The sequence below is a fragment of the Lycorma delicatula genome, chromosome 1, assembly GCF_047948215.1.
Source record: "Lycorma delicatula isolate Av1 chromosome 1, ASM4794821v1, whole genome shotgun sequence".
NCBI classification, from domain to species: domain Eukaryota; kingdom Metazoa; phylum Arthropoda; class Insecta; order Hemiptera; family Fulgoridae; genus Lycorma; species Lycorma delicatula.
This window is the reverse complement of record NC_134455.1, coordinates 80,494,655-80,522,055: the sequence shown is the minus strand read 5'-3', so window position 1 is coordinate 80,522,055 and position 27,401 is coordinate 80,494,655. Positions and strand designations below refer to the sequence as shown.

The following is a 27,401-nucleotide window of genomic DNA, read 5'->3' as shown; positions in this document are numbered from 1 at the left end:
TAATAATTTTCAAAATTTAATAACTAAAATAAAATCTAAGAAACAATACTGTTTTTACACAATTCTGCAGAACAAATTTAAATAATCTTTTAAATGTTACTTCAAAAACGAAATGTTTGTGTCTTTTTTTAATGAACAATACTCATAGATTTATAAAAGAATAACATAATTTTAGTATTCAAAATTTACTTAAGATGTTTAACGATGCATGACATAATAACCATGTCGCATCCACATTCATGTACACTTCTATGAAAACACAAAACATGGACAACATAAACCACTAAAAGAATGAAAAATAATAATACTTGTTCATTAAGTTCCAAAAGTAAGCGCAACTCTGCTGGATCATCTTCATCTGATATTCCTTCATCTTTTTCCTGAGGAGGCTCTGGAGTAAGTCTTGAAGCTGAAGGGCTATGCCTTCGCACAGCTGCTGGAACATAAATTTCTCTAAACTAAACACTTTATTAATATTCTTAAAGCTGTAAGGAAATGTTTATTTAATTATTCCTGTGAAAAAAAACCAATGTATGACATACATACTCAAATCAATGAACCCAACATAGCAATAACATCATGAAGATATTCTTATCCTATTGGTTCAATTTGTGTTTCTTAATCAACGACACTTTAAGAAATATCTAACAACAGATTGTTTCTTATTAACAGAGAATTCTAAAAATTACATATTCAGTAAATATTAAAAAAATATTTTAGAATTATAAAAACAGTATTGTATTATATTACAGTAATGTATTATAATATTAAATTAACAGGAGATTTTTAAAATTCAGTGTTATTAAGAAAAAAAAAAGACGTGTTTTGTGTTGAAGGATTCTCATGACATCATTCTGCCCTACAATCAATTCTGTTTGGTTTTTCTTTTGTCTTCAATCATTTGACTGGTTTGATGCAGCTCTCCAAGATTCCCTATCTAGTGCTAGTCGTTTCATTTCAGTATACCCTCTACATCCTACATCCCTAACAATTTGTTTTACATATTCCAAACGTGGCCTGCCTACACAATTTTTTCCTTCTACCTGTCCTTCCAATATTAAAGCGACTATTCCAGGATGCCTTAGTATGTGGCCTATAAATCTGTCTCTTCTTTTAACTATATTTTTCCAAATGCTTCCTTCTTCATCTATTTGTCGCAATACCTCTTCATTTGTCACTTTATCCACCCATCTGATTTTTAACATTTTCCTGTAGCACCGCATTTCAAAAGCTTCTAATCTTTTCTTCTCAGATACTCCGATTATCCAAGTTTCACTTCCATATAAAGCGACACTCCAAACATATACTTTCAAAAATCTTTTCCTGACATTTAAATTAATTTTTGATGTAAACAAATTATATTTCTTACTGAAGGCTCGTTCAGCTTGTGCTATTCGGCATTTTATATCGCTCCTGCTTCATCCATCTTTAGTAATTCTACTTCCCAAATAACAAAATTCTTCTACCTCCATAATCTTTTCTCCTCCTATTTTCACATTCAGCGGTCCATCTTTGTTATTTCTACTACATTTCATTACTTTTGTTTTCTTCTTGTTTATTTTCATGCGATAGTTCTTGCGTAGGACTTCATCTATGCCGTTCATTGTTTCTTCTAAATCTTTTTTATTCTCGGCTAGAATTACTATATCATCAGCAAATCGTAACATCTTTATCTTTTCACCTTGCACTGTTACTCCGAATCTAAATTGTTCTTTAACATCATTAACTGCTAGATCCATGTAAAGATTAAAAAGTAACGGAGATAGGGAACATCCTTGTCGGACTCCCTTTCTTATTACGGCTTCTTTCTTATGTTCTTCAATTATTACTGTTGCTGTTTGGTTCCTGTACATGTTAGCAATTGTTCTTCTATCTCTGTATTTGAATCTGTTTGGTTACCATGAGCATTGTTCATGTGCTTCAAACACTTTAAGTAAAAGCGATATCACTACCTCAGTAAGTCTATACCTTAAAGAAGTATGATATTTATGACACTATGAAAAAACTTTAAAATTTTTTAAGTTTGGTATCGCGATCTAGTTCCACAGCTGTAAAGATGTGGACAGAATTCTGAATCTACAGATTTGAGTAGATTTTTACAGAATCTCAGTTTTGAGTAGGAAGATCAGGTCAAATAAAACAAACATTAGAAATTGTCAAAGCAGTCACAGCTTCATTCCTGCAGACCACAGCATTCTGCATGGTGATATATTTTATCATTAAGCTTCTATCATGTAGAATATTGATTTAACTATATAAAACATGTGGATCATCCAGGAACTGAAAACACATGATTTTAATTGGGTAGTTGCTTTTGCTGAACCTTTTTACAAAATGTAATACAAAAAAAATTTCTTGAAAAATGTTTGGATATCTGCCAAAGCCTATTTTCATATAAACGGCAATGTTAACAAATAGAAATTTTGCAATTATTTGTGGAGTCATTTATACCAGCGGCCATTACAAAATGATTTTAGTAATGTTATAATATGGTAAGCAGCGACATTACAGGGTCTGTGCTTGGCCTGCAACATCCCCATATCTTTCAGCAGCTATTTCTTTTTATAGGGATTTTTAAAAGCCTAACTATTTCTTATAAGAAATAATCAACCGATGGGTAAGATTGGTGAAGGATGTATGGTAATCTCTATTGAGATATTTCCAGCAAGTTAATTAGCATTCACAAATCAAAGAATGCATAGGCATGAATATGTAACCATACTGAAAAATGTTATCTTTAAGAAGTAACTTTTATGAAAGATACATGATGAATAGTATAATTTCAGCCTTTCTAAGTACCCATTTAAGTATTAAAATAAAAATAAGATGAATGAGAGATTTCATTATTTATTTATTTAAATCATTGCCCTTTCCTACACACCACCTTATAAAACTAAAAATTGTAGAATTAGTATCTTGCACTAAACTGACCTACTTGTTTATATTTCTATGCCATAAAATTCTATTACCAAAAGATTGTTTAAAAATATTTCTTTCAGTTTCCTAAACCTGTATTTTATATAAATAAAGTCCACTTTTACAAAAAAAAAGCTCTTCTGTTCATACTAATCTGCTTTTGATGATTTTCACTTTATGTATGTAATTAAAAATATTAGCAAGATAACAGTAAACTTCCAAATACCCAGAATAAGTAATGAAGATGAAGTTCACAAATAATTTTCAAATATATGTAAAAACATATACAGTTTGAAACACATAATATAAATCATTATAGTAACTTATTTAAGGATCTTAAAAACATCTATTATTAAGAAAATTCAAATTAATTTGAAAAATACTGTGCTTAAAAAGTTAATACCTAAAATGAAAACATGAATGCTCTCGGTTAGTATTAATAACTCAGTCTTAAAACATTGGTTGTTTGAAAATAAAATTTTGATAACAACAAAAAGGTGAAATCAAACTTGTTTTAATGGTAGAGTCTCCTTTATTTTTATGATAAAAAGATTCTTTATTTTTAATAAGTCATTACAAATTATGTCAAAGAATTTTTTAACTTCAGAAAATCTCTTCTCAGACATCCAAACAATCAAACCAAATATTATTGTTAAATAGCATGAAATTGTATAATAAAATTGGACCAACATATATTTTCATCTTCGTTTTCATTTTTTGTATATTTATTCTTACCTATTTAACAATTTATTCTTCTGTTAGCAACTAATAACAATATTTATTTTTACTACATTTAAACCATTCATTGATTTGTTCACAATTTTCATTATCTTGGTGCTCCAAACAACCTGTAATCATTTCATCTGAAAATATCATTTGTGTGCAACTTGTAGATTTAATTTATAATCGATATTTTTCATAACATGATTAATAGATTTAATTTTTTCATACACCAATCGCAAAAAAAATAGAAACATTTAAAAAATATTTTTAGATTATTTTTTTGTATATATCTGTAGCAAATTAAAACAGTAAAGTAGTAAAATAGCTTTATAGAAGTAACATAGACTGTAAAAATACATTTAACTGAGAAAGCAGAAAAGTAAGAGAGAAAGCATTATCTAAAAATAGTAGGTTTTCTAAGTAGAACAACCATAATCTGAATTACTAAATGTGTATGATTTAATATTTCTGTTCTAATTAATTACATGCAACACTGATCTACTTTTGAACATTATTCTTCATATATTTTCCTGTATTTAGCAAATAATAAATATTTTTAATAATAAAGAAAAAATAAAATCTAATATTTAAATAGAAGTTCAAATATGCTACAAATTGAGTTGACAAGAAAGCTTTTCATCACACTTTCATTTTCAGTCACTTTTCCTCACCTTAATATTACCAATTTCTTCTCTTGTTAGCAACTCAACTAGATTCAATCTTGACACATTTAAACCATTTTTTTACATTTTTTCCTTCTGTAGAAAAAATTTATACAATACAGTTTCTCAACAAAAGGGGTTCATTAATATTTTTTTTATCTCATCCATCTTCTTTGTTGATTTATTTTAAACTCCTGAGGTACAAGAGGCACTATTCAGATTTGCTTTCTCTAAAGAAATGATCTTCAATAAACAACTAGTTGCTGTATTATTCTTAAGATGTCACTTATAGAACAGTATTTATTTATCCTACATTTTGTTGGGCTTGGTATGCTTATGTACAACAATATGTTCGATTTAAAGACAAAGACAATGGGGAGCAACTTAATTCCTCACTTTTCTTCGTAAGACAGGTGTCGGATATGCGTCACCTTGAGAATGGCTATGTCTATTTCAGGAGTGACTTATTTCATCCCAGGTCACCAGGTTGGTCTAGTGGGTAACTCGTTATTGCAAATCGGCTAGCTGATTTCTAAGTTGAGAGTTCAAAGGTTCAAATCCTAGTAAAGACAGTTACTTTAATATGGATTTGAATACTAGTTTGTGAATACCAGTGTTCTTTGGTGGTTGGGTCTCAATTAACCACAAATCTCAGGAATGGCTAACCTGAGACTGTACAAGACTACACTTCATTTACATTCATACATATCATCCTCATTCATCCTCTGAAGTAATACCTTATGATTGTTTTGGAGGCTAAACAGAAAAAAGAAAGAAAAAGTCACCAAAACCATTTTTGTTATGTCACCTAACATAAATCATTGATATTTCAGCACAGACTTGTTAATTGCATTTGCTATTTATATCAAATAATCTATAATAACCTCATATAGTGGTTTTTCTACCAGAGAATGCCTAAATCTTATTACCTATTTGTGCACATGATTTTATATTTTAACCATAAAATTACAATGGCCAACAGGAATTTAGGAAAGATTTTTCTGCACTGATTTAACAACAGATATTTTTTATTTTTTTATTACTAAAAAAAACTTGCGTACAATATCTAAATTTATTTTAATTTAAAAAAATAAAAATAAATAAAATGTTTCTTTCCCCCATTCTTGTAGAAGTTGCAAACAGTTTAATCTATTGCCAGGTATTTAGAAGTTTACTGCGCTATACTTACTCATCTCAGAAACTCAGCTTGTAAAATACACTACTACTATAAAGGACTGAAATTAGTTTCCAGCTTGAATTTTTTTCATCTGACATAATTTCAACTCATTAGCTGTAAACTGATTTTATCTCATTTTACTTCAAAGACTGTCAACAGCCCTGAAGGAAGAAATGAAAGTAAATATATGGGGAAAACTAAATTAATGAAACTAAACAACAAAGAAAATTTAGTATAAGAACAAGTGAAATAAGAATAGAAAAAGTAAAAAATTACAGATATTTGGGGAGAATGGTGACAGAAGACTGGAAATGCGTAATGGAAATAAAAGGAAGGATAGCAATAGCAAACGAAACCTTCAATATGAGGAGGAAATTACTATGTAGTAATTTTGAGGATTTAAGAAAGTGGTTAGCCAAATTCCATGTATGGAGTGTCTTGTATAGGAATGAAATATGGATGAAATAAGGAAGAGAGAGAGAGAAACTGTGTTGAGGGTATTGAGATGCAGATATGGAGAAGGATGGAGAATAAGATGGATAGATACAGGGTAGGATCAAAAAGTAGTAGGACTGAATTAATTAAAATTTTTTTATTGAACTAATTGGTACAAATCCTTAGTAGTCCTCGAAATAGCACCCTTGTGCTTCGACACAAGGCGTATAACGTGATTCCCACTCCGCGTACGCCTTCTGGAACTTGCTTTCCGGCCTCCACTTCAGAGATGCCGTCACGGCTCCTTGGACATCTTCAATGGAGGTGAATCGGTTTCCCTTGAGCCGAGGAAAGAGGAACAAGTCCGGCGGTGCCAGATCTGGACTGTACTGAAGGGGGGGGGAGGCAACGTGGCAACCCTGTGCTTGGCCAGAAACTCCCTCAGCAGCAGCGCGCGTTGTTGTGGTGAAGCTTCCAAGAATTGGCGATGTCTGGCCGCACACGGAGGACGCGTTTGCGCAACCTGTTAAGCAAGTTCATGTACAAAACTGGCATTCACAGTCTGTCCAGGGGGTACGAACTTTGGGTGCCTTCACTTTGGCCACATTTTCATCAATCCTTGAAGTTGACGGGCAACCGGCGCGCTGGTCGTGTTCGACGAGCTCCCGCCTCTCCCGGAACAGCTTTTGCCACTCGAACACTGTTGAGCGGCTCATGGCAACATCCCAGTAGACGTCCTTAATCATTCCGAGGGTCTCTGTCGCGGTTTTCCCGAGTTTGACGCAGAATTTGATGGCAAAGCGCTGCTGCGCCATCAAATTTTTATCCATCTCGGATCGCGACGACACTTCTTAACATAGGTTCATGGAAATCAACGTGCTTACTCTCCGCTTGCCCGCAAGCGACTGGAAAAAATAACTGTCTCTCAAGACAGGACGATGAGGAGCCACGAACTCGCCCGAAATGAGCCGATCGCTCGCTCGAGTTCTCCACACAGTCGAGCCACGCGCGTATTTCAAATTCAACTTCTAATAAAGAAATGACGACTTGAACGTGAATTAAAATGACGGCTTTTTGTTTATAATTTTAACATTTAAATAATTATTTATTATTTAATGTTTAATAATAAAAATTATGAATAGTTATTAATTATTCATAATTTTTAGTTATACTTATTTATGAAAAATTATTTATGAACAAATTATTTACAATTATTTTTGAATAAAAAATAAATAGTTGATTAATTATAAATGTATTATCTACTTCATTCAAGTGGTGGGGAAACGATAATAAATAATTCAATTTTGACGATATTTCTTTCCACATACGCAGCATTGTAATCGAAACTAATTTTTTTTTCAAAAATCTTTTGTCAAAAGTAATTGGTCTCTCAAAAATCATATTTAATCTTTTAATTTTTAATTTTATGAAAGTTTTTTAATAAAAAATGTTCTCAAAATATGTCGTCTAAGTATTCAATTACATGGTTATATACGATTTTTGTATATTTTTTAATTAAATGGTCCACATTAATCCACAAATTCACAGAACTCTTTAAGTTTCATAACTCTTACTGTACATATGTGAACTGTACATAATGTGGGCTGAACAACCAATTCCTAAAATAGGTATAACCTGTATTAATAGGTATTACCTGTAGTATAAACAAACCAACTTTTTTCAACTTTATATTTTTCACACACTGCAAAAGATACTTAGTAAAAATTTGAGCCACTTCATCGAAATTTAAAAGTTTAAATTGATTTCCCAACTCCAGACTGAAATAGTTTACAACAATCGGAACAAGTTTTACTTCACTTCTGTGAAGTAAAACTATCCATCGTTACTGTTACATAATTAATATTTTCCAAAGAACGCAACACATTATTAAATATAAATGGCGAAATAACGTTAACAATAATTGCCTCGGTTTTGGTCCTAGCAGATGAAAATATTGTAGCTTCTTTACACGCACGCACCCGAATAGAGATGAAATGATCATAAACGTGCAGACGAGTTACTCACAATAACAACATTAACAGATTGCCTCTGTTGTGCTGCCAAATGACTTAAGTAAAAAACTAGTGGCGAGAACGGTAGCCACGCCTTCGTCAAAATCAACGTCAGACTTGTATCTCGAGACAGGACGGTGAGGAGCCCGAAATGAGCCGATCGCTTGCTCGAGTTCTCCTCACAGTCGAGCCACGCGCGTATTTCAAATTCAACTTCTAATTGGTCTCTCAAAAATCATATTTAATTTTTAATTTGTTCTCAAAATATGTCGTCTAAGTATTCAATTACATGGTTATATACGAATTTTGTATATTTTTTAATTTAATGGTTTAAATAATTATTTTTCTGACAAAAATAAATTTAAAGAATTGATGTAACGACTGCTTTAATTTCGATTGATTAATATATTTAAAAAAAAAATAATAATTCGTAATTCTATTAGGCTGAAAATGTTTTCGCTGTTTTTAATTAGAATTTAATGCTGGGAAACGAGAACTTTTCAACGTCCTAATAGATTAATAATTATAAATGAAATAAATAACAAAGTTTTATTGATTTTTGTCCACCATTTTGAATTTTGATAAACGAATTTAAGATTCGTAATAAGCGAATCAAAAAATCTATTGGTACAAATTTTCATCGAAAATGGACTATCAGAAAAATGTGTTGGGTGAAAGGGTTAATGAAATATTAAAAAAAGTAAGATAAAAATAATCGAAATAATACTTTATAATTAATCAAATATTTATTTTTTATTCAAATATAATTGTAAATAATTTTTCATAAATAAGTATAACTAAAAATTATGAATAATTATTTAAATGTTAAAATTATAAACAAAAAGCCGTCAATTTAATTCACGTTCAAGTCGTCATTTCTTTATTAGAAGTTGAATTTGAAATACGCGCGTGGCTAGACTGTGTGTAGAACTCGAGCGAGCGATCGGCTCATTTCGGCCGAGTTCGCGGCTCCTCACCGTCCTGTCACGAGACACAAGTGGAAAAAATATCGGTCTCTTCGGAAGGCTCCCCACTACCACGCTCATGTGGTCCGACCTCCCTCCACCGCTCCGTTCGCACTATAGAAATTCAGTCCAACTACTTTTTGATTCTACCCTGTAGGTAACGAAATAATGGATAGGATTAAAGAAGAAGATCACTTATGCAGGGAGTACATAAAACAAAAGCAAACTGAAAACTGATTTCAATATGTGGTTAGGGGAAGTGGAATCATGACAATACTTTACGAAAAAGTAAAGCAGAAGAAGGAGGATAAAATTAAAATATGAGATAAAGATTGAAAACTACACATGGAAAAGAAGAAGGCTTGGGACAGAAATGGATGGAAACAGTGGTGGAATAAAGTATTAAGCAGAACATTTGTAGATTATAACTGATAAATTATCAAAAGCTTACATAGAATTTATCTATTAATTAACCAAAATTACAGTTATATTTCTGTACTACAATTCTTTAGTTCATTAAGTGAATTAGTTCATTATTCTCTGTCTCATTTCATAACTTAAATTCTATTAATATTTATTTTCAAACAATTTTTCAGTGACTAAACAAAAGTTTCAAGATACTTCCAAAATTTAATCTAAATAATAATTTTCTAAGTACAAAAATTAGTATACAAAAACATAATTTTATAAAAGTAAAAAGAAAAACTAAGATAAAACTTAACAGGCAGGAAATTGTAAAAATAATTATTAAAACTGAATCTAAAATAAAGACAAACTCTACAACAAACAAAGACAAAAATGCATATTAGAAGTAAAATGTAATGGACCACATACAATCAGTTTTTATTTTAGTTTTTTTACATAATGTCATAACTGAACAAATACTGTAAAATACTTTTGTATCTAGTGCAATCAGTTCAATTGTTTACAAGAACGTGTTTCAGTATTTGCTCAGTTAAAAACACAGTTCAGTTGATGAACAAATGTAACTACACTACATTGCACAATGAAATGAGTAGATTTTTAACACTTTGAATCCCAAGCCATTACGTAATACACAGTACCAGAATCCTAGGTATTTTAGGGGTATTTTGAAAAAAATTATTACTCTCTTCATTATAAACATAAACTAATAAATCTTACATGCTTTGAATCATCACAATCTCTAGTTTAGTAATCTAAAAAATAATAATTTTATTGTACTTAACAAAAAAGTTACGATAGCTTGAATTTGATGAAAGATTATCCAAAAAAAATTGTAAAAATGTTTATATGATATTTGTTCTCACAATAATGTTTTAAAATATTATAATTATAAGCAAAGGATACAAGTTTTATTAGTAAAAAAATCACTTCCTAATTAAAAAATAAAATATTATTAATATAATAAAACAATTTTTTTTTAGATATAATTAGCTCTATTATGATACAGTTTGAAGCAGTGTGGTAAACATAAAGCAATCCCTCAAAAGAGGCTGAAAAGATGTGAAAATCACATTTCAGATTTTCAGAGCATATATTCCAGAATTATTTTTAATTTATACTTGAAATTTATTGGATGTCACCATTGTACAAATAACACATTTTGTACATCTAGGACCTACCCCTAACCTTTTTCAAGATCCTAATAAAAATAAAATCTTAGACAAAAAAATAATATTTGGATGTCTAAAACATTGTTTAAATTAATCTTTGTCACTGACATATTCAATGTACTTTGGAGATTACTAGAAAAAATGTTAATAAGTATTCTTGTATGAATTAAAATATATAAGTATAAAAATGTTTATTAAGTACACATAAAATAAAAGAGCTTTGTATTCCACAACAATTATTGCAGCATTAAGATAGAATTCCAATCCAATTAATCTCATAATTATTATGCATTATGTCGAATGCAATAGCAACCCCTTGTTAATACATGAATGTAGTATATTATAAATTTATAGCATTTTTGATGAAGAAAGAGATCTTCTGTTATTAAATTAAATATTATGAAAAGAAAGCAATTTTTTTCTTTTAGGTTCCATGTTTCTTGCTGAATGCCATTAAAAAAATTGCTTTGCTTTTTATATATAGCACTATGCACTAAGTAAGCTGTAATTCCCCAATTCAAATTTATTTAATCATTCATATAACAATTCAGATTCAACACCATGACTGAATTAATCTTAAATAATATTCACTAACGTCCCCAATCTTACAATAAAAATAGATTCATCATCTATCAACTTATAACTTCTAGTTAGTACTACACTTAACTAGTTTGCAAAATTACAGTCTGATAATGGCGTACACATTAATATGTTATAATAATGGAAAAGTTACTAAATTGTTTAAAAAGGTTTGATTTCTAAATAAATTAATTTTAAATTATTAAAATTGCATATAGATTTTTTAATAATTGTATTTTACAACACAGCAGGCATTCCGTAAACCATTCTTCTCAACCAACTGAGATCTCTAAAGTGATCTGCTGAATGTATATGATGACTAAAACTGAGATTAGAGATTAGTACCAGAAACTAGGAGGTTTATGATCGCAAATTGGAACGATGTTTACAGAATATGTACTATACTGGGTACAGTACAGTTAGAATATCCTTGTGACAGATTTATGATGATACAGATATATGGAAATATTTGTTTTGGGATCCCTGAGTACAAAACAGAGGTTTTCAAAAAATGTCTGTACATCTGATAAACTTTCTAATTGATGAGTCTTCCATAAGTGTCTTATGTTACAATGATAAGAATCATATTTTTTAATTAAGCTCAACTAGTGCAGTCATATACCACATAAAACTCAATTTTTACAGTAAAGTCAGTTGGAAACTTCCTTGTCAAACCAATGCAACGAGATGCCACGTTCGCACCTACATCAATGTTTGGTCAAATTAAATTTACTTTTTTCCATGAATTTAAAATGAAAAAAATATCAGCAGCAGCAATGAGGATGAGGACAAGGAAGTACAATCAATCTCTGATTCAAACACTGCAACAGCAGGGCCTTCTACAGTTCAAACCAGTGTGCAACACAGTAAAAGTGAAATTGAAGACGATGGTTGTCATGATGATATTGGAAAATTTGTCAGCCTGGCAAGCAATATGTCAGTTGATAAGAAAAAACAGGTATGAAAAATGTCTGAATACCTTCGAAGAACTATAATTTTGTGACAGATGCCAAACACCTCAAGAGAAAATTCAATCGCCAGAAGCTGGACACATATTTACCACAGCTAGCTTACTCAAGCCAACTCAAAGGTGCTTTCTGTAAATATTGTGTATTGTTTTTGCCGCCAGTCAGAACAATGAGAGGTGGTTGAGGTTCTTTTTCCATAAGACCTTTCACTAAATACAAGGATGTGCACAATTATTGCAAAGCACACGTATATTCTATGTTAATTATATTAGATAATAATTTAATAATTAAATTCAGTAATTAAGTTAAAAATGGTATTATTTTTGACATTACTTTACTTTGTAAGTAAATATGTTATCCATTATTGTACTCTTGAATTCTATAAAAAATTTAGCACTCATTAAATAGCTGTATTTAATGTATGATAAATATGATGTTCAGATTTTGGCTTGATTACTGTGATATCATTTCAGTCACAATGAACAATAAAACTGAGTATATATAGCCCACTTAGTAGATATAAAAAACCAAGCCAAAAAAACAACTACAAAAACAACTTACACATTATGATAAAATTTAAAGAAAAGCAGAGCAATACGTTATAGACTAATTATAAATTTTAAATAAAAAAAATTGGAAAAAAGAATAATCATAAAACATGCTGGAAAATAATTTACATATTTTATAAGTACACAAGATGAAATTCATCTAAAATAAAAAAGCACTAAATTCAACACACATGCAAAGGATGGTTTTAAAAATTTCATTCATAAACAGGTAAAAAAAAAGAGAGAAAAATGTTAATTTTTTTCATTGTAACAAACAAAATTGAACATAAATATGAATAACAATCGATAGTTGTGCAGTCAATGAAAATGGTACAGAGCCATGATTCTGCATTACTCAGATAAATATATAAAATCACAAAATATTTTTCATTAATAAAATTTAAAAAAAAATAAAAATTATAATTTCACTCCACACTGAAATAAAGCGGACAAAACTATCAATGAAATAATAATAATAACAATAAGACGCATAATTTTTCAGATCTGTTAGCTTCCAAGAGCATTAATTTCAAACCTACTTCTGGCTTTCGTAGCCATTTTCTTAAGCTGCAAAACCAACGAATCATTATCATCTTCAACACGCGATGCTTTCTTCCGAAGGTTTTCAGCCTGAGAACACACAGAAATGCAGTAATTAGTAAGACAAGGACAAAGGGAAAAACATACACAAACACACAAGTACACAGAAAGAGCACTATTGGTCATTAATATAAATCAATCATCTTGAAATGTTACGAAACAATGTACAAAACAACCTTTTTAAAAATTAATCAAATTTTTCAAAAGTTTAAATAATTTTACTAAACACATAGTAATTTATTTAACGCTTGGATTTATTTTGTCAGTATTTTACAATATATAAAAAAAAATCAGCATTCCTAAATTTTCCAGAAACTGACCTGAGATATGATTCCGACTCTTTCCATCACACTAATCTTTTCTACCCATGGTTCTAACCTTAATAACACCAATGTCAAATATATAAAATTAACCTTACCAAATTTTAAGATCTTTGGTCCAGTCAAACCTGAGTTATTACCCCAAATAGGTTTTCAAACACACTCAGACATAAGCACTCACACGCACTTGCCTGTCCACTGCCTGACACACACATAAACACATATATACACACACACACACACGCAAATAAAATCTATCATCCTCTTTTTTTAAATTTCTTATGTCTCATGATTCCCAAAAAAAACACATAAAAGTGAAAATTATCTGAAATAGTGTCGGCACTGCTAATAGTACAGTGGATTGTAGGTAGCAAGAAGACTGTCACAGGTTCAGCAATCCCTTCTGACTGCACCAACTCAGCTTTGTAAACTTTGACGAGTATTATTACACTACATTATACTGCACTATAACTGCTGGGAAATATAATAAATTGAAATAATCCCATAACATAGAATAGTTTTAAAATTGACTACAGTAGATTCATTCTATTTTAAGGTGAAAGTAATAAACTGAATCAGAACCACCTTTCAAGCTCAGACATAAGTAAGATTTTTATAATTTTCACTTTTAATCTAGTATACTGTAGTCAATCTCAAAACTTTTCTACTTTTTTAAACATCTTAGATAGAAAAATTCAAATTTTTAAATCCAGAAATAATTTCAGAATTTAAGATTTTCTTAAGATTTTATAAAATTATAAGTGGCCTTCTGTAAGGAATAAGAAAACAGTTTTAAGAAAAAGCTTTTGTTAAATGTGCCTAACAATTTCTCAGAAATAATGGAGAAAAATAAATAATTAACACTTTAAACAATATTATGCAAAAATAAAGATTTTCTGAATCAGTGCAATGAAATTTTTGCAATAAAAGTTCACAAAATGGAGCTCTACATTTATAACAAAATTCTTCAAACATAACTACGACACTGAAATGAAAAGTGCTATTAAAATGGTGTTAAGAATATTATAATTTAATTTGAATGTATTAAAAAATATTTCTAAAAGCATTCAAAAAATTCTAAAATAGATTTGTAATCTTAATACTTTCCCAGCTAGCAGTATGTTTCTATAGCAATAAAGGGAAAGTATATGAATAATCGCTCATAAAAAACCACTGGTTTTTTTTTCATTTTTGTACCTTAAGAAGACAATTAAAAAGATTTTTTTTTTACAAAAACAAATTGTAAATAAACTATGAAAGCAATTTTTATTATAATGCTTCCAAGTCAAAAAAATTATTTTTGTGAGACGGATGTTTGTGCATTTGTATGTTGGCCTGTATTTGGTTTTTCTGGACCCCACTGTCCTATTTTCTTCAAACTTTGTAGACAGAACTACCTTTGGGGAGAAAGAAATTTCTGCTAACTAGCAGTGGGCCAGCACTATTTCATATAATTTATACTTTTTTGTGTTTCTTTGTGGGGGGGACTGAGGAATCATGAAATAGGATGATAAAGTTGTGTGTGTGTGTATGTGTGTGTGCGTGCGCGCGCGCGCGCGTCATTGGACAGGGGATATACTCCCTTTGGTATAACTAAAGAAAGATGTATTAATTTTTCAAAAATTGAAAAAAGGGGTGGGGGTGTTTTGTCCAAAATAAAATTTTAAACCTTTAATGGGATATTTTTAAAAAGTGCTTTCTTACAGAAGTTGAAGTTTTTTATCACGATCACAAATTACCAGAAATGTTTATTTAATTTTCATCCCACTTCTCAAAAAATGACTATATATTTTTCTTTTTTTAGCTACATCTTGCTTCAGAAAATAAGTTAATGAGCCTATTTTGCATTTATATTTTCTACATAATCAGCTTTCAAACCATTATAAAAGTTTTCTCCACTTCAATGGAGTTTTTTCCCATTCCAGCGATCTATGGCAAAAAAATATTTTAATTTTTAATTTTTTTTTTAAATTTAAATCCATCTCACAAGTTACCAATTTCATTTAAAATGTAGAAATTTTAATTTTTTGAGAGACCTTTTTCTTTAGTATTTCTTGAAAAAAAAATTAATCAAAAATGTTCACTCCCTTCCTAGAAAATCACAAATTTATTTAGAATTATTGCTGTATCTTAGTATTTTTTAAACAATTTTAAAAAGTTTTTTTTTGCTTCCTTGTACGAAGTAAAGGAAATATTGTGTTCGCGAATATTTCGATTTTCAGATTTCAACGGAAATATACATTTTGACCATCCCTGAATCCATTTCGACTAGTTTCGTCGTGACGTCTGTACATATGTACGTGCGTACATATGTATTTCGCATAACTCAAAAACGATTAGCTGTGGGATGTGGAAATTTTGGATTTGCGACTGTTGTAACATCTAGTTGTGCACCTCCCCTTTTGATTGCAATCGACTTTGCCAAAAAAACTCCAAAATAAAAAAAAATTGGATTTTGGACTTTTTCTTAAGTGTAGTAATAAGCTCTTATTGAGAGCTTTTCAACGATACATAATAGGTGGTACTTATTTTCATTGGTTCCAGAATTATAGCCAAATAAAATTTTAATTAATGAAATATTTTATCTTACAAAGGGAAGGCATATCGGTTTGAATTTGACATCATTTCCTTATTTTAACTTTTGTTTTTTAATTTAAATATATTGATTTATTAATAATTATTAACCTGTGACTAAAAAAAAATTGACAATAAATAATAATTCAATAATAACAATAAAAAAAAATCTGATTTGGACACCACATAACTTCCTTGTACGCCTATTAAATTATACATACACATCTTTTTACGCACTTCATTTAAACTTATTTCAGTTGAAAGTGGGATATGACCCTCCAATTCTTTAATAAAGTGGACAGTTACACAATTGCTGAAATATTAGTTTTTATTAACATCAAATATTTATACAATTATTAACTGAACAATCCTACATGAAATATTAGGATGGAGTAAAGGTCCATTTATTCTCATATTACTAGATCAGTATTATTTATATCTTCATGAGTTGCTGATTAACAAAAGTTTCAGATTTCTGGTGTGTTGTATAAATAAAAATTAACAATTAAACTATTCTGTTTAGTGAACTCCTGTATACTGGTTATAAATATTAATTTCAACCTTATAATGTAAAATATTCAGTTTTTATTATTGGATTATTTGGTGAAAAATGATAAAGAAACAATCATACAGGAAAAAGGAAGATAACGTGAAGAAATATATCTCAAAAAAACGACAACAAATGAATATGAAGAGGAACAAAATGTTAAGAACAAGGGAAGAATAAAAAAACTAAGAGAAGTTGTTAAATATAAAGAGGAAGAAAATGTTAAAACCAAAGAAAGAATAAAAATATTAAGAGAAGATGATAAATATAAAGAGGATGAAAACATTAAGACCAATGAAATAATAAAAAGATTAAGAGAGGATGATAAATGTAAAGAGAAAATTTGAAAACTAGAGAATGTGTATACAAATTAAGATCAGAAGAATTATATCAAACCAAAGAGTGATTAAATGATTAGCAACAAAAAACAAATAAACGAAATGTAGATCAACTCCAACTTAAGGAGAATGTTGTCCAACAATAACAGAAAATTAATGAACTAAAAGATAAGAATTTCTTGCAATTTATTAAAGATCGGGCATGTATGCCTCAATGTATAAATTGTTCTTGTGAGGGCCTATTTTTCATTCACTCTGTAGTTACCTTTAATGTAGATAAAATTAAACAGAAATTCCAGAATAATTAAATAAAATTAACAGAAATTAAACTATAAAATCCAAAAATATTATGATTCAAAATTACAATTTTCAATTAATATTAAATAATCAGATATTTCACCAAATCTATTACATGTGCACATATGGAATAATCTCTATTAAATTACATACACACATTTTTTTTAAATACATAAAATTTTATTTCACTAATAACGTTTGATTTTTTCATTTTTTTTTTTTTTATTGTTATTATTGAATAATTATTAATTGTAAAACTTTTTTACAATCACAGATTAATAAAACTATTAATAAATCAATATATTTAAATTAAAAAAAACAGTTAAAAAAATGAGATGAAGTCTGGTTCGAACCAACCCTTGTAACAGATCTTCCCTTGTAAGATCCAAATATTTCAATAAATAAAATTTTATTTGACTATAACCCTGGAACCAGTGAAAACAAGTACCACTTATGATATATCGCTGAAAAGCTCTCAATAAGGACTTATTACTGCAGTTAAGAAAAAGTCCAAAATCTAAATTTTTGGGGATTTTGGATTTTTTTGACACTTTTGGTTCAGTCGATTGCAATCAGAAGTGGAGGTGCACAACTATATGTTACAACAGTCCTAAATCCAAAATTTCAACATCCTACAGCTAATCGTTTTTGAGTTATGCGAGATTCGTACGTACGTACAGTCAAAATGGATTCAAGGATGGTCAAAATGTATATTTCCGTTGAAATCTGAATACCAAAATTATTCGCAATCACAATACTTCCTTTACTTCGTACAAGGAAAAAAATATGAAAAAAAAATCAGAAGTTATCGGTGAAATAAAATTTTATGTACTTTTAAAAATGTGTCTATGTAATATACGTACAAAGAAGTCAGGTAGTATCCACATCAGATTTTATAAATTTACTATTACCACTTAACAATTTTTTTATTAAAAATTAATTTTACCCAACAACTGCCCCTTGAATGTGGGAACCCCAAAAATAAAACTTTGTTTTGCAATTTTGAATTTTTTAATGCTCAAGAAATTATAAAAATATATATTCTTTTTATAAAGGAAATAAATGATAAGAAATTTTTTTCCCATCAGCAGCTGTAACGTTTATAAAAATTAAATGCAGAAATAAGGAAACATAAATATTAAAAATATTTGGATAATATTTGGAATATTTCACTCCCAGAACAATGCCAAGGTTAATCCTCACATGTTCTAATAATATAAAATGGTTACAGTATAATGAACTTAAAAAGATTTTCATTTCTTAAAATAAATATAAATGGCTCATACTACTGGAAAACTTGAATTGCACATGGATGAAGAAAAAATAAAAAATTTGGAACTAATGACAAATTTGAGAAAATCCTTTGATGAACTACAACAAGAGTTGATACAAGTAGGTGTCAAGCATAGGGCACAACTGATAGAAATGTCAACAAAAGTCATTCTGTAGTCAATGGCTGAATTTTAGTTATTGTATATGTTTGGAAAAGCAAAAGAACACAAAACAATAAACTCACTGTTCAACATTCATTAAGTTCCCACAAATATAGAAATAATTGTTTTATGTATCATACAATTACAAATAAATATTTTTACATAAAAATGTTAAAAAAAGAATTCATAATGTAGGTTATTACTTTTTTATTAATTTTTAATAAAAACATTCTAAGTGGTAATACTAAATTAAAAAAAAAAACTCTTTAAAATTGTCTAAAAAATACAAAGATACAGCAATAACTCTTAGTAAAAGGAAGTTATTTTATCATAAAGATACAAACAGAGCTTAAGTCACCTGCACGAGTGTTAATAATTGGTTACAGGCTGATGAAGACATTTGTTTTATAGATAAGGGTAAATTTACCATCCAGACCATGAAGTGTATCTTGATAATGAATTAAAATCAAGAAGGTAACATCTTACATACAGATAGAGATTTACACCTTCTTTTGATGTAAGAAATAAATTTTAACAAAACTCAATTTTAAGAATTTTTTATGTAATTGCTTTTTATGTAAAAAAAAATTGATCATTGTGAAAATTTAAAATTTCCACGGCCAAAAGAAAAGATAAAAGGTGTAACTAAACTGCTAAAGGTAAAATCCAAATTGCAATTACTGAACTGAGACTGAGATGTACTGCTTTTATATGCATTAGAAAAGAGAGTTGAATTTCCAGTGAGAGAGAGAGAGATGCTGACGATCCTACATCATAAATTTTTTCATTGATAAGAATGATCTATTAGTGTGGTGGTAAAGGTGAAAATTACATTATTGTATTGGGCGAAAAAATTATCGGTTTACTATGGCGTTAGAAATTGCATAACAGAAAAAGTAACACTTCCATCCTTCTGGGGCCAGAACGGTGTTTTAAACAGACTACAGCTTTCAGTATAACAAAAAAAAATCTGGATATAAGTAGGCTTACCATACGTCCGGAATCAGTCCGGACAGTCCTGGTTTTTTAGTGATGTTCGGGGTTTGAGAATTTTATGACGGCGAGGATGTTTTTAAATTTTAGACCTATATGTTCGACATCGCGTTTTATAACATTCTCTTACGGCCGTGCATCTCTCACCCGACCTTGGAGTAAGCGCTAACGTTGACTTGTGACTCCAGACTGGCGGTGAGGAGCCACGAACTCGCCCGAAATGAGCCGATCGCTTGCTCGAGTTCTCCTCACAGTCGATCCACGTGCATATTTCAAATTCAACTTCTAATAAAGAAATGACGACTTGAACGTGAATTAAATTGACGGCTTTTTGTTTACAATTTTACCAATGAAATGATTATTAATTATTCATAATTTTTAGTTGAACGAATTATTTACAATTATTTTTGAATAAAAAATAAATATTTGATTAATTATAAATGTATTATTTCGATTATTTTTATCTTACTTTTTTTATTATTTCATTAACCCTTTCACCCAATACAATTTTCTGATAGTCCATTTTCGACGAAAATTTGTACCAATAGATTGTTTGATTCGCTTATTAAGAATCTTAAATTTAGTTTTTCAAAATTCAAAATGGTGGGCAAAAAAAAATTAATTGTTTTTAATGAAATTCGTTATACAAGTGTTTTTCAAGTCGTATATTACGAATTTTAAATTCGTTTATCAAAATTCAAAATGGTGTACAAAAATCAATAAAACTTTGTTATTTATTTCATTAATAATTATTAATCTATTAGGACGTTAAAAAGTTCTCGTTTCCCAGCATTAAATTCTAATTAAAAACAGCGAAAACATTTTCAGCCTAATAGAATTACGAATTATTATTTTTTTTTTAATATATTAATCAATCGAAATTAAAGCAGTCGTTGTTTCATCAATTCTTTAAATTTATTTTTGTCAGAAAAATAATTATTTACACCATTAAATTAAAAAATATACAAAATTCGTATATAACCATGTAATTGAATACTTAGACGACATATTTTGAGAACAAATTAAAAATTAAATATGATTTTTGAGAGACCAATTAGAAGTTGAATTTGAAATACGCGCGTGGCTCGACTGTGAGGAGAACTCGAGCAAGCGATCGGCTCATTTCGGGCTCCTCACCGTCCTGTCTCGAGAACATCCAGAAATTCCACTTTATGGGCAACAAATATATTACTGCTATCATTAATGGGAATTCTATTCAAGCAATTAGCAATATTATGTCTAGCTGTGAAACATAATACAACAGTTCTATCCATATTTAAGGTTAGACAGTTGCAAAACATCTAGTAAATAATTTTTTGAACTTTTAATGCAGAATTTTCAAATCCTTTTAAATAATCTATGCTATTATGTAAAGAGGAAGAGAGTTTTTGTTTGTTGGGAATAAATAAAAAACTAGTCGATCAATCGCAAACAAATTTTTACCAATGTTTCTTGGCATAACTGATAAAGTTTTTAAATATATTTCATCTCAAAAAAAAAATTATATATATATATATATATATATATATATACATATACAGAGTGATTAAAAGAAACGGGAAATTAAAAAAATTAAATAATGTTAATGAAAAATTTTTTTAGAAAATGAATTTTATTTCATGTAATTGTACAAATTTTGCCATTTTAAGATACATACATTTTAGTTTATTTTTTAAAGATGACATCTTCCAGGTGACCTCTTCTTCTACGTAAACACTCACGAAGTCTCTTCGTTAAATTGTTCATGGTTTGACGTAACATCTCAACTAGAATTTCTGCAATTGCTTCTCGGATCTTTGCCTTCAATTCTTCCGTTGTAGCAGGTCTACTGTGGAACACTTTGCTTTTAAGGTAAAAAGTAATCGCAAGCTGAGAGATCAGGCAATCTGGGAGGTCATCTAATGTCACCATTTCGTGAAATGACGCGTTGTCCAAACAATCGGCGTACAGCTGCCATCGATATTCGTGCAGTATGTGGCATTGCTCTGTCTTGTTGAAACCAAGCTGTGTTAAGAATCGGTGGAAATCTCTTTTGTTGTTCCACAATAAAGGTTTCAAGCATGGCTACGTAACGAGCCGACGTCACTGTAATCGCAAGACCGTTGTCATCCTCAAAAAAATAAGAAGGGCCTATAACACCGTAAGATGACATAGCACACCACACGGTCACTTTCTGACTGTGCAACGGACGCCTGGTGTAGCTGCGTAGGATTTTCTTGTGCCCAGTATCTGAAATTTTGCTTGTTAACAAATCCACTGAGGTGGAAATGCGCTTCGTCTGACATCCACAGTTCGTGAACAAACTCTTCGTTATCATTTATCTTCTGAACCATTACATTACAGAATTGTGCTCACACAACTGCATCATTCGGTTTTAGTTCCTGGACAATCTGCAACTTGTATGGATGGAATTGCAAGTCCTTCACTAACATTCTTCGAACACTTGAACTATGCATTTGTAAAGATGCTGAGAGACGACGGATTGACCGACGTGGACTTCGTGTGACAGCATCTTGTAAAGATTGATCATTCTGTGGTATACGGACGGTTCGCTCACGGCCTGGAGGTTTCTTTTTCATTCCCGAACCAGTTTCCTCAAAATTAGATATCCATGTTTTAATTGGATGTGCTGATGGAACACGGTCGTGCCGTCCCAGATTAAAATGACGGCGAAATTCTCTAAGCGCTCCCTCCACACTGTCACTGTTTTTGTAAAACGCTTTGATAGCAAATGCACGTTCGCCACCACTCCAAGGATCCATGACAACTAAATGGCAGGTTAGGTTAGAGAGGCTGGCTCTACTTATCAAGTGGTACCAATCGCCCAGGGCTACCAACAAAACGTTCAAAATTTCCCGTTTCTTTGAATCACCTGTATATATATATAATGGAGATTTGTCAGTTAAAATACAAACCTTAATGAGTTGAATTAATTAACTATGAACTGTGAGTCTCTATCACTGTGTGAGCTGGGTTTAAACTGAATGATTCAAATCAATCGAATGAAAAATATTAAAATTAAATTTACGTTAAATAAAATAATATTAAAAAAATTCTATCTAACAGTAACGGGCTTCCTGTGGGAACGGCATATGAGGGTAGAGTAGTGAGGTACGCGAGCACTTTGTGGGAGGCTAAACCAATCATCACCCACAACTGGTAACAAATGGAGTGCCCCTGGGGCGCTGTTTTGGCAGGTGAAATGGGGTGTTCTTATAGTATCTTTGCAAACAATTGTTTGATTTTCAAAATTCAAACAGGGTATTTGTTAGTAAGATGAAGGCTAACTTTTGCATGCTTCAGGTACACTTTTGATCTAACAGACCACGGTCATTCGGAAATGTATATATATATATATATATATATATATATATATATACATTTATAAAGTCTGTCTGTTTGTTTGTTATCGCATCACGTGAAAACCAACCGACCAATTACTTTCAAATTTGCAGGATGGATTTGTGTTATCCCAGGGAAGGTTTTAAGCCACCGACTGAGGCCCTAGCTCCCTTGAAGGTTAAGATACTAAAAATATTCATTATTTCTTCACCTTCAAGGAGGGTGAATTTGTGAATTAAAGATAATCATTAAGGAAAAAATAAATTAATTCTTTTACTTCATTATTACATTTCTGCCACCATAGCAAAGAAATAAGTTACAAATTTTTTGTCATCAAAGGTGTATGTACTTTAATTTTCATAGTTACTAATATTCTATTTTTTGTATTTTAGTTTTCTTTTCAAGTTCCTATAAACGGCACATATAAACAATTTACAAAAAATATAAAATTTAATAACAGTTTGAATTTTTTTTTTAATACGACCCGGAAGTGTAAGACATATTACAACATAGAGGATGAATTTACATCTTGCGGGAATCGAATCCAAAATCGGCTTATCTATAAAAACTAATCGGTGTACCGACTGGCCGGTGATCGAATTTTTATAGAATACGATAGATAACTCCCAATACAAACAAATTTATATGACATTAAGGAGAGTAAACTGAGAGAGAACTATACAAACACGCAAAATAGAAATCCTAAAAAATTTCGATCCCTTCTTATACAAATAACCGTTCACAATTTTCTAAACATTTTATTGTTAACGCTACCATCAGACGTAGTATAAATCTATACAGTAATGAGGTATAAAATACAAAACTTACGGAATATACTTTTCTTTTATACAATTTTTTATAATTTTTACCGTGAGATACCGTACGACGAAAAGACTGTAACAGAATGAAAAATATTTATCTTTAGGAAACCAAAACCGAAAATTTCAAACTTTTTCTTCATTTATAGTAATACATTTTTGTTCCAAATATATAAAAATTATTTTAATAAATATAAATTCCCTGGTACGCAGCCTACATACGATCTATACGCATTCTAAAAAATAAATACTTTCTGAAACCGACCTTTGTGGATCAATAAAGAATCCGGGAAACAGCAATCTTCACAGTTAGGAAAGGTAACAAAATTGTTATGAGAAGGAAATCCCTCTTTTAGTGAAATGTGAACAACCGATCGACACAGATGGAATCCAAAAAGCATGAATAATATAATTACAAGCTCTGTGGTTGTCCAGGGTGCTGGTCACCCTGGCAAATTGAGAATGGTGAGTGAAGCAAGCTCTGCAGCCATGGGTAGACCCCTTGGCCCCGAGGAGCCCCTGAGTTGGCTCCAGGATTTGCCTATTTATTATATACATGGATGTCATATGTAACCAGCTGGGATGTGTTGCTCAAATGGGGAAGTGAAACTGATGACTCTTAAAGTGCCTCCTGAGCCTCTGCTGTATTATTACTCTGGTAGCATAGCAGACTCCAAACATTTCCTCAAAAATATAACAACATTCAATTCCAGCTTTCAAATGATATTGTTTGGTGAGTAGTACAAGAAAAAGGTTTTATGCATACTTTTAAGGTTCAGGGCCAAGTTTACCACAAAGGGCCAAACTTTACAAGTTTAACAAGGCTAGTTAATTTCTTCCCCTTCCAGATGAAAAAAAGTTAGTTTTTCATCTGTAAGGGAAAATTTATTTGTCAATAGCAAATAATTTATTTGTCTGTGCTCCAGACGGACAAACAAAAAACAGTGTACCATCAAGCTTTGAGCTAAATAAAACCATCTTCAGTAAGCCATCTACTAAACCCTCTTCCCTCTTGTTTTTCTTTGTTTTTTTTTTTTAATTTGCTATGAATCAAGTTACACTGATATTATTGCAATTTAAAAATTGACTTTATTACAAATAATTTCCTAAATATTTTTGATATGGTTAAAAATTAAGTATTAAGGAAAAACTTTAATATAACCCCTTGTATTTAATGAAAAATCAATGGAGCTCTTAAAAAGTGCTCCATTATTCTCAAGATGCATTAATATACTTCAACATCTGTAAAATGAAAATAATCAGACTTAAAATTAATAGTTTTATCTGGAGTACAGAAGTATATGATCTTTATAGAGTAAATGAATAGAAAACAAAGACAGTATAAAACATAGATCAAAGTCATTAACTACCTAGTTGTGACCCCTACTTAACAATTATTCGAGTTATATCTCAGACCATCCACTACTAAAAAATTATAATTTATTGAACCCTAAGAGCCAAAATAAATTTTTAACACTGGCATTCAAATCCATTTAATAGTCCTTCATTTAAATTTAAATTGGGTTCTGCAGCAACACAAAACAGCATTCTTAATGCGTTTTACTAAGATAAATTACAATCTTTCCTTTTTCCTGAGCTTGAAATCTACAAACTGAATCATATTATACACCCATACGTACCAAAAACATACGGCTCTCATCTAAATATTAAAATTCTTATTAAAATAAAATATGTTATAAAATTATGGTTTTGCTCAAATAAACCTACATTATGTAAAAAAAAAAAAAAAAAAAAACATAAAGGTTAGTACTAAAAAATTTCATCAAAATGCAACAACTAAAACAGAATTTCTAGAAATTCTTGTAAAATGAATTATACACAAAGTTCAAATACATAATATGTATGTAAAATTGTTAGTTTTTATACATAAAGGCAGAGTAAACAAAAACAGGCGAAAAAGAATTCTTATTACCTAATGGACTGAGTAGTGTTGCAAGTGGTGATGAACGTACAGCTGTTGATAAAAACGGACTAAAAGGTAAACCTAAACTAAAATGTGTAACTGGCTGAAATATATTCATTTCATCAGTCTGTGTTCCAATTTCTGTTACCAAATTAATATTATTTAAATTCATTGGACAAGAGTTTGACCTGATATTGGTCAAATCACAACCAACAGAATAATGCATCGAATTATTAAATCTACACCTATTTCTATATGAAATTAAATTCTTAAACAACTCAGAACTATATAAATTACCATTTTCCTTAGCCACACTGTTATCATAATCTAACTTAAAACTTTCATTACTAGGACACTGTGTTGATACACTATTTCTAACCGAAACTAATTTAGCTTCAACCTTACTCGTTTTATTAATATCTTCCTCATTTACTTGTACTCCAAGAGTTACATAATTAGAAGTTAAATCAGTTATTGTGCTCTGATCACATGATAACAACTGCTCTGTATTACAATCAGCATCTATTATTAATGGGCTATCAGTTTGTACAGATGAACACATAACACTACACACAGTTTGTAATTGCTTATCTTCACTTAATAAACCAACAGTTTGTACTTGCTCATCAACAAGAATATCAGTCTGTGTTTGTAATGAAACAACTTGAGATGCCAAAGAGGTAAGACGTGTCAAAGCAGTTTGAGTACTGTTAGAAAAAGCACCCCTTGCTTCTGCAATAAGTTGTTTTGCCGGAACTACATCTGGATGTACACCAGGAGAAATCACATGCCGTTTTTTCTTCAATTGAAGTTTCAATATCTAAAAACCACTTTACAGTTACTTACTTCATAAATTATTTCTTTTTTTTTAATTTAAAACAAACAATAACATCAGTTTATAATTTATCTTTTAATAAGGATGTAAAAATTCCAAAGTATCAAAATTTAATTTATTTAAAAATTATAAGCATAAGTTTTAATATCTGTTATGTACAATATTCATGATAATCTCTTACTGTCAATGTAACTTAGCTTAAAAAGATCAGAGCCACCACTCTGATCCTCAAATTCTGCAACTGTGTTGTTTTACTGACCCGCTAATGTGCAATGTTGTCTCATGTGAAAACATGACATCTTTCAGGTAGGCCTCATTTTCATCAATGTTATTAAGCATTAAAGATGCAAACTCCAGTTTTTTTTACTTTATCATTGGGTTTGATTTCATGTAAAAGTTGTATCTTACACACACACAGTCTAAGCCTCTTATGCACCACTTTGTACAGTGTAGATTTAGGTATTCCTAACTCTAATCTGGGCCTTGCTTATGACTTTTTCAGGTTACATGTACAAGATGCTTGGATCCATTCCACATTCTGCTCAGATATGAATGGCCTACCTGGTAACTTCCCCTTTTCCTCTTTCTCATTGTCTGTTTTCTTAAACTGATTAAATTCCTTAAAACTTAGTATTGTTTTATTCTTAGGCACGACACTGCCATATTCAAGTTGATAATTACGATAAACTGTGATAAACTATCTTGTTTTGATAAATGAAATCATGCACTGAGCTTTCTGCTGCTGCTCAGTCATGTGTCATTATGACGGAGAATGAGACTGCTGACCAAATACATAGTGA

The 27,401-nt window shown here is 30.2% G+C and overlaps 1 protein-coding gene across 6 annotated transcripts in view; it reads right to left on the bottom strand.

Moving 5' to 3' along the window:
- The window catches only part of LOC142319510 (uncharacterized), a 341,658-nt gene that overhangs the window by 159,648 nt on the left and 154,609 nt on the right, over positions 1-27,401 (bottom strand). For 4 of the 6 annotated variants that reach the window (XR_012755208.1, XM_075356870.1, XM_075356889.1 and 1 more), the window contains exons 14-15: positions 25,776-26,586; positions 309-433 (exon numbers count right to left, since the gene is read on the bottom strand). Coding sequence is in view for 5 of the 6 variants with exons in the window: in XM_075356870.1 (XP_075212985.1) it covers positions 309-433; positions 25,776-26,586 (936 nt within the window). In the remaining variant the exon portion in view is untranslated. Of the gene's footprint in view, positions 1-308; positions 437-13,119; positions 13,211-25,775; positions 26,587-27,401 lie in introns of all 6 variants that reach the window. The other 2 variants (XM_075356902.1, XM_075356912.1) reach the window with 2 other exon arrangements.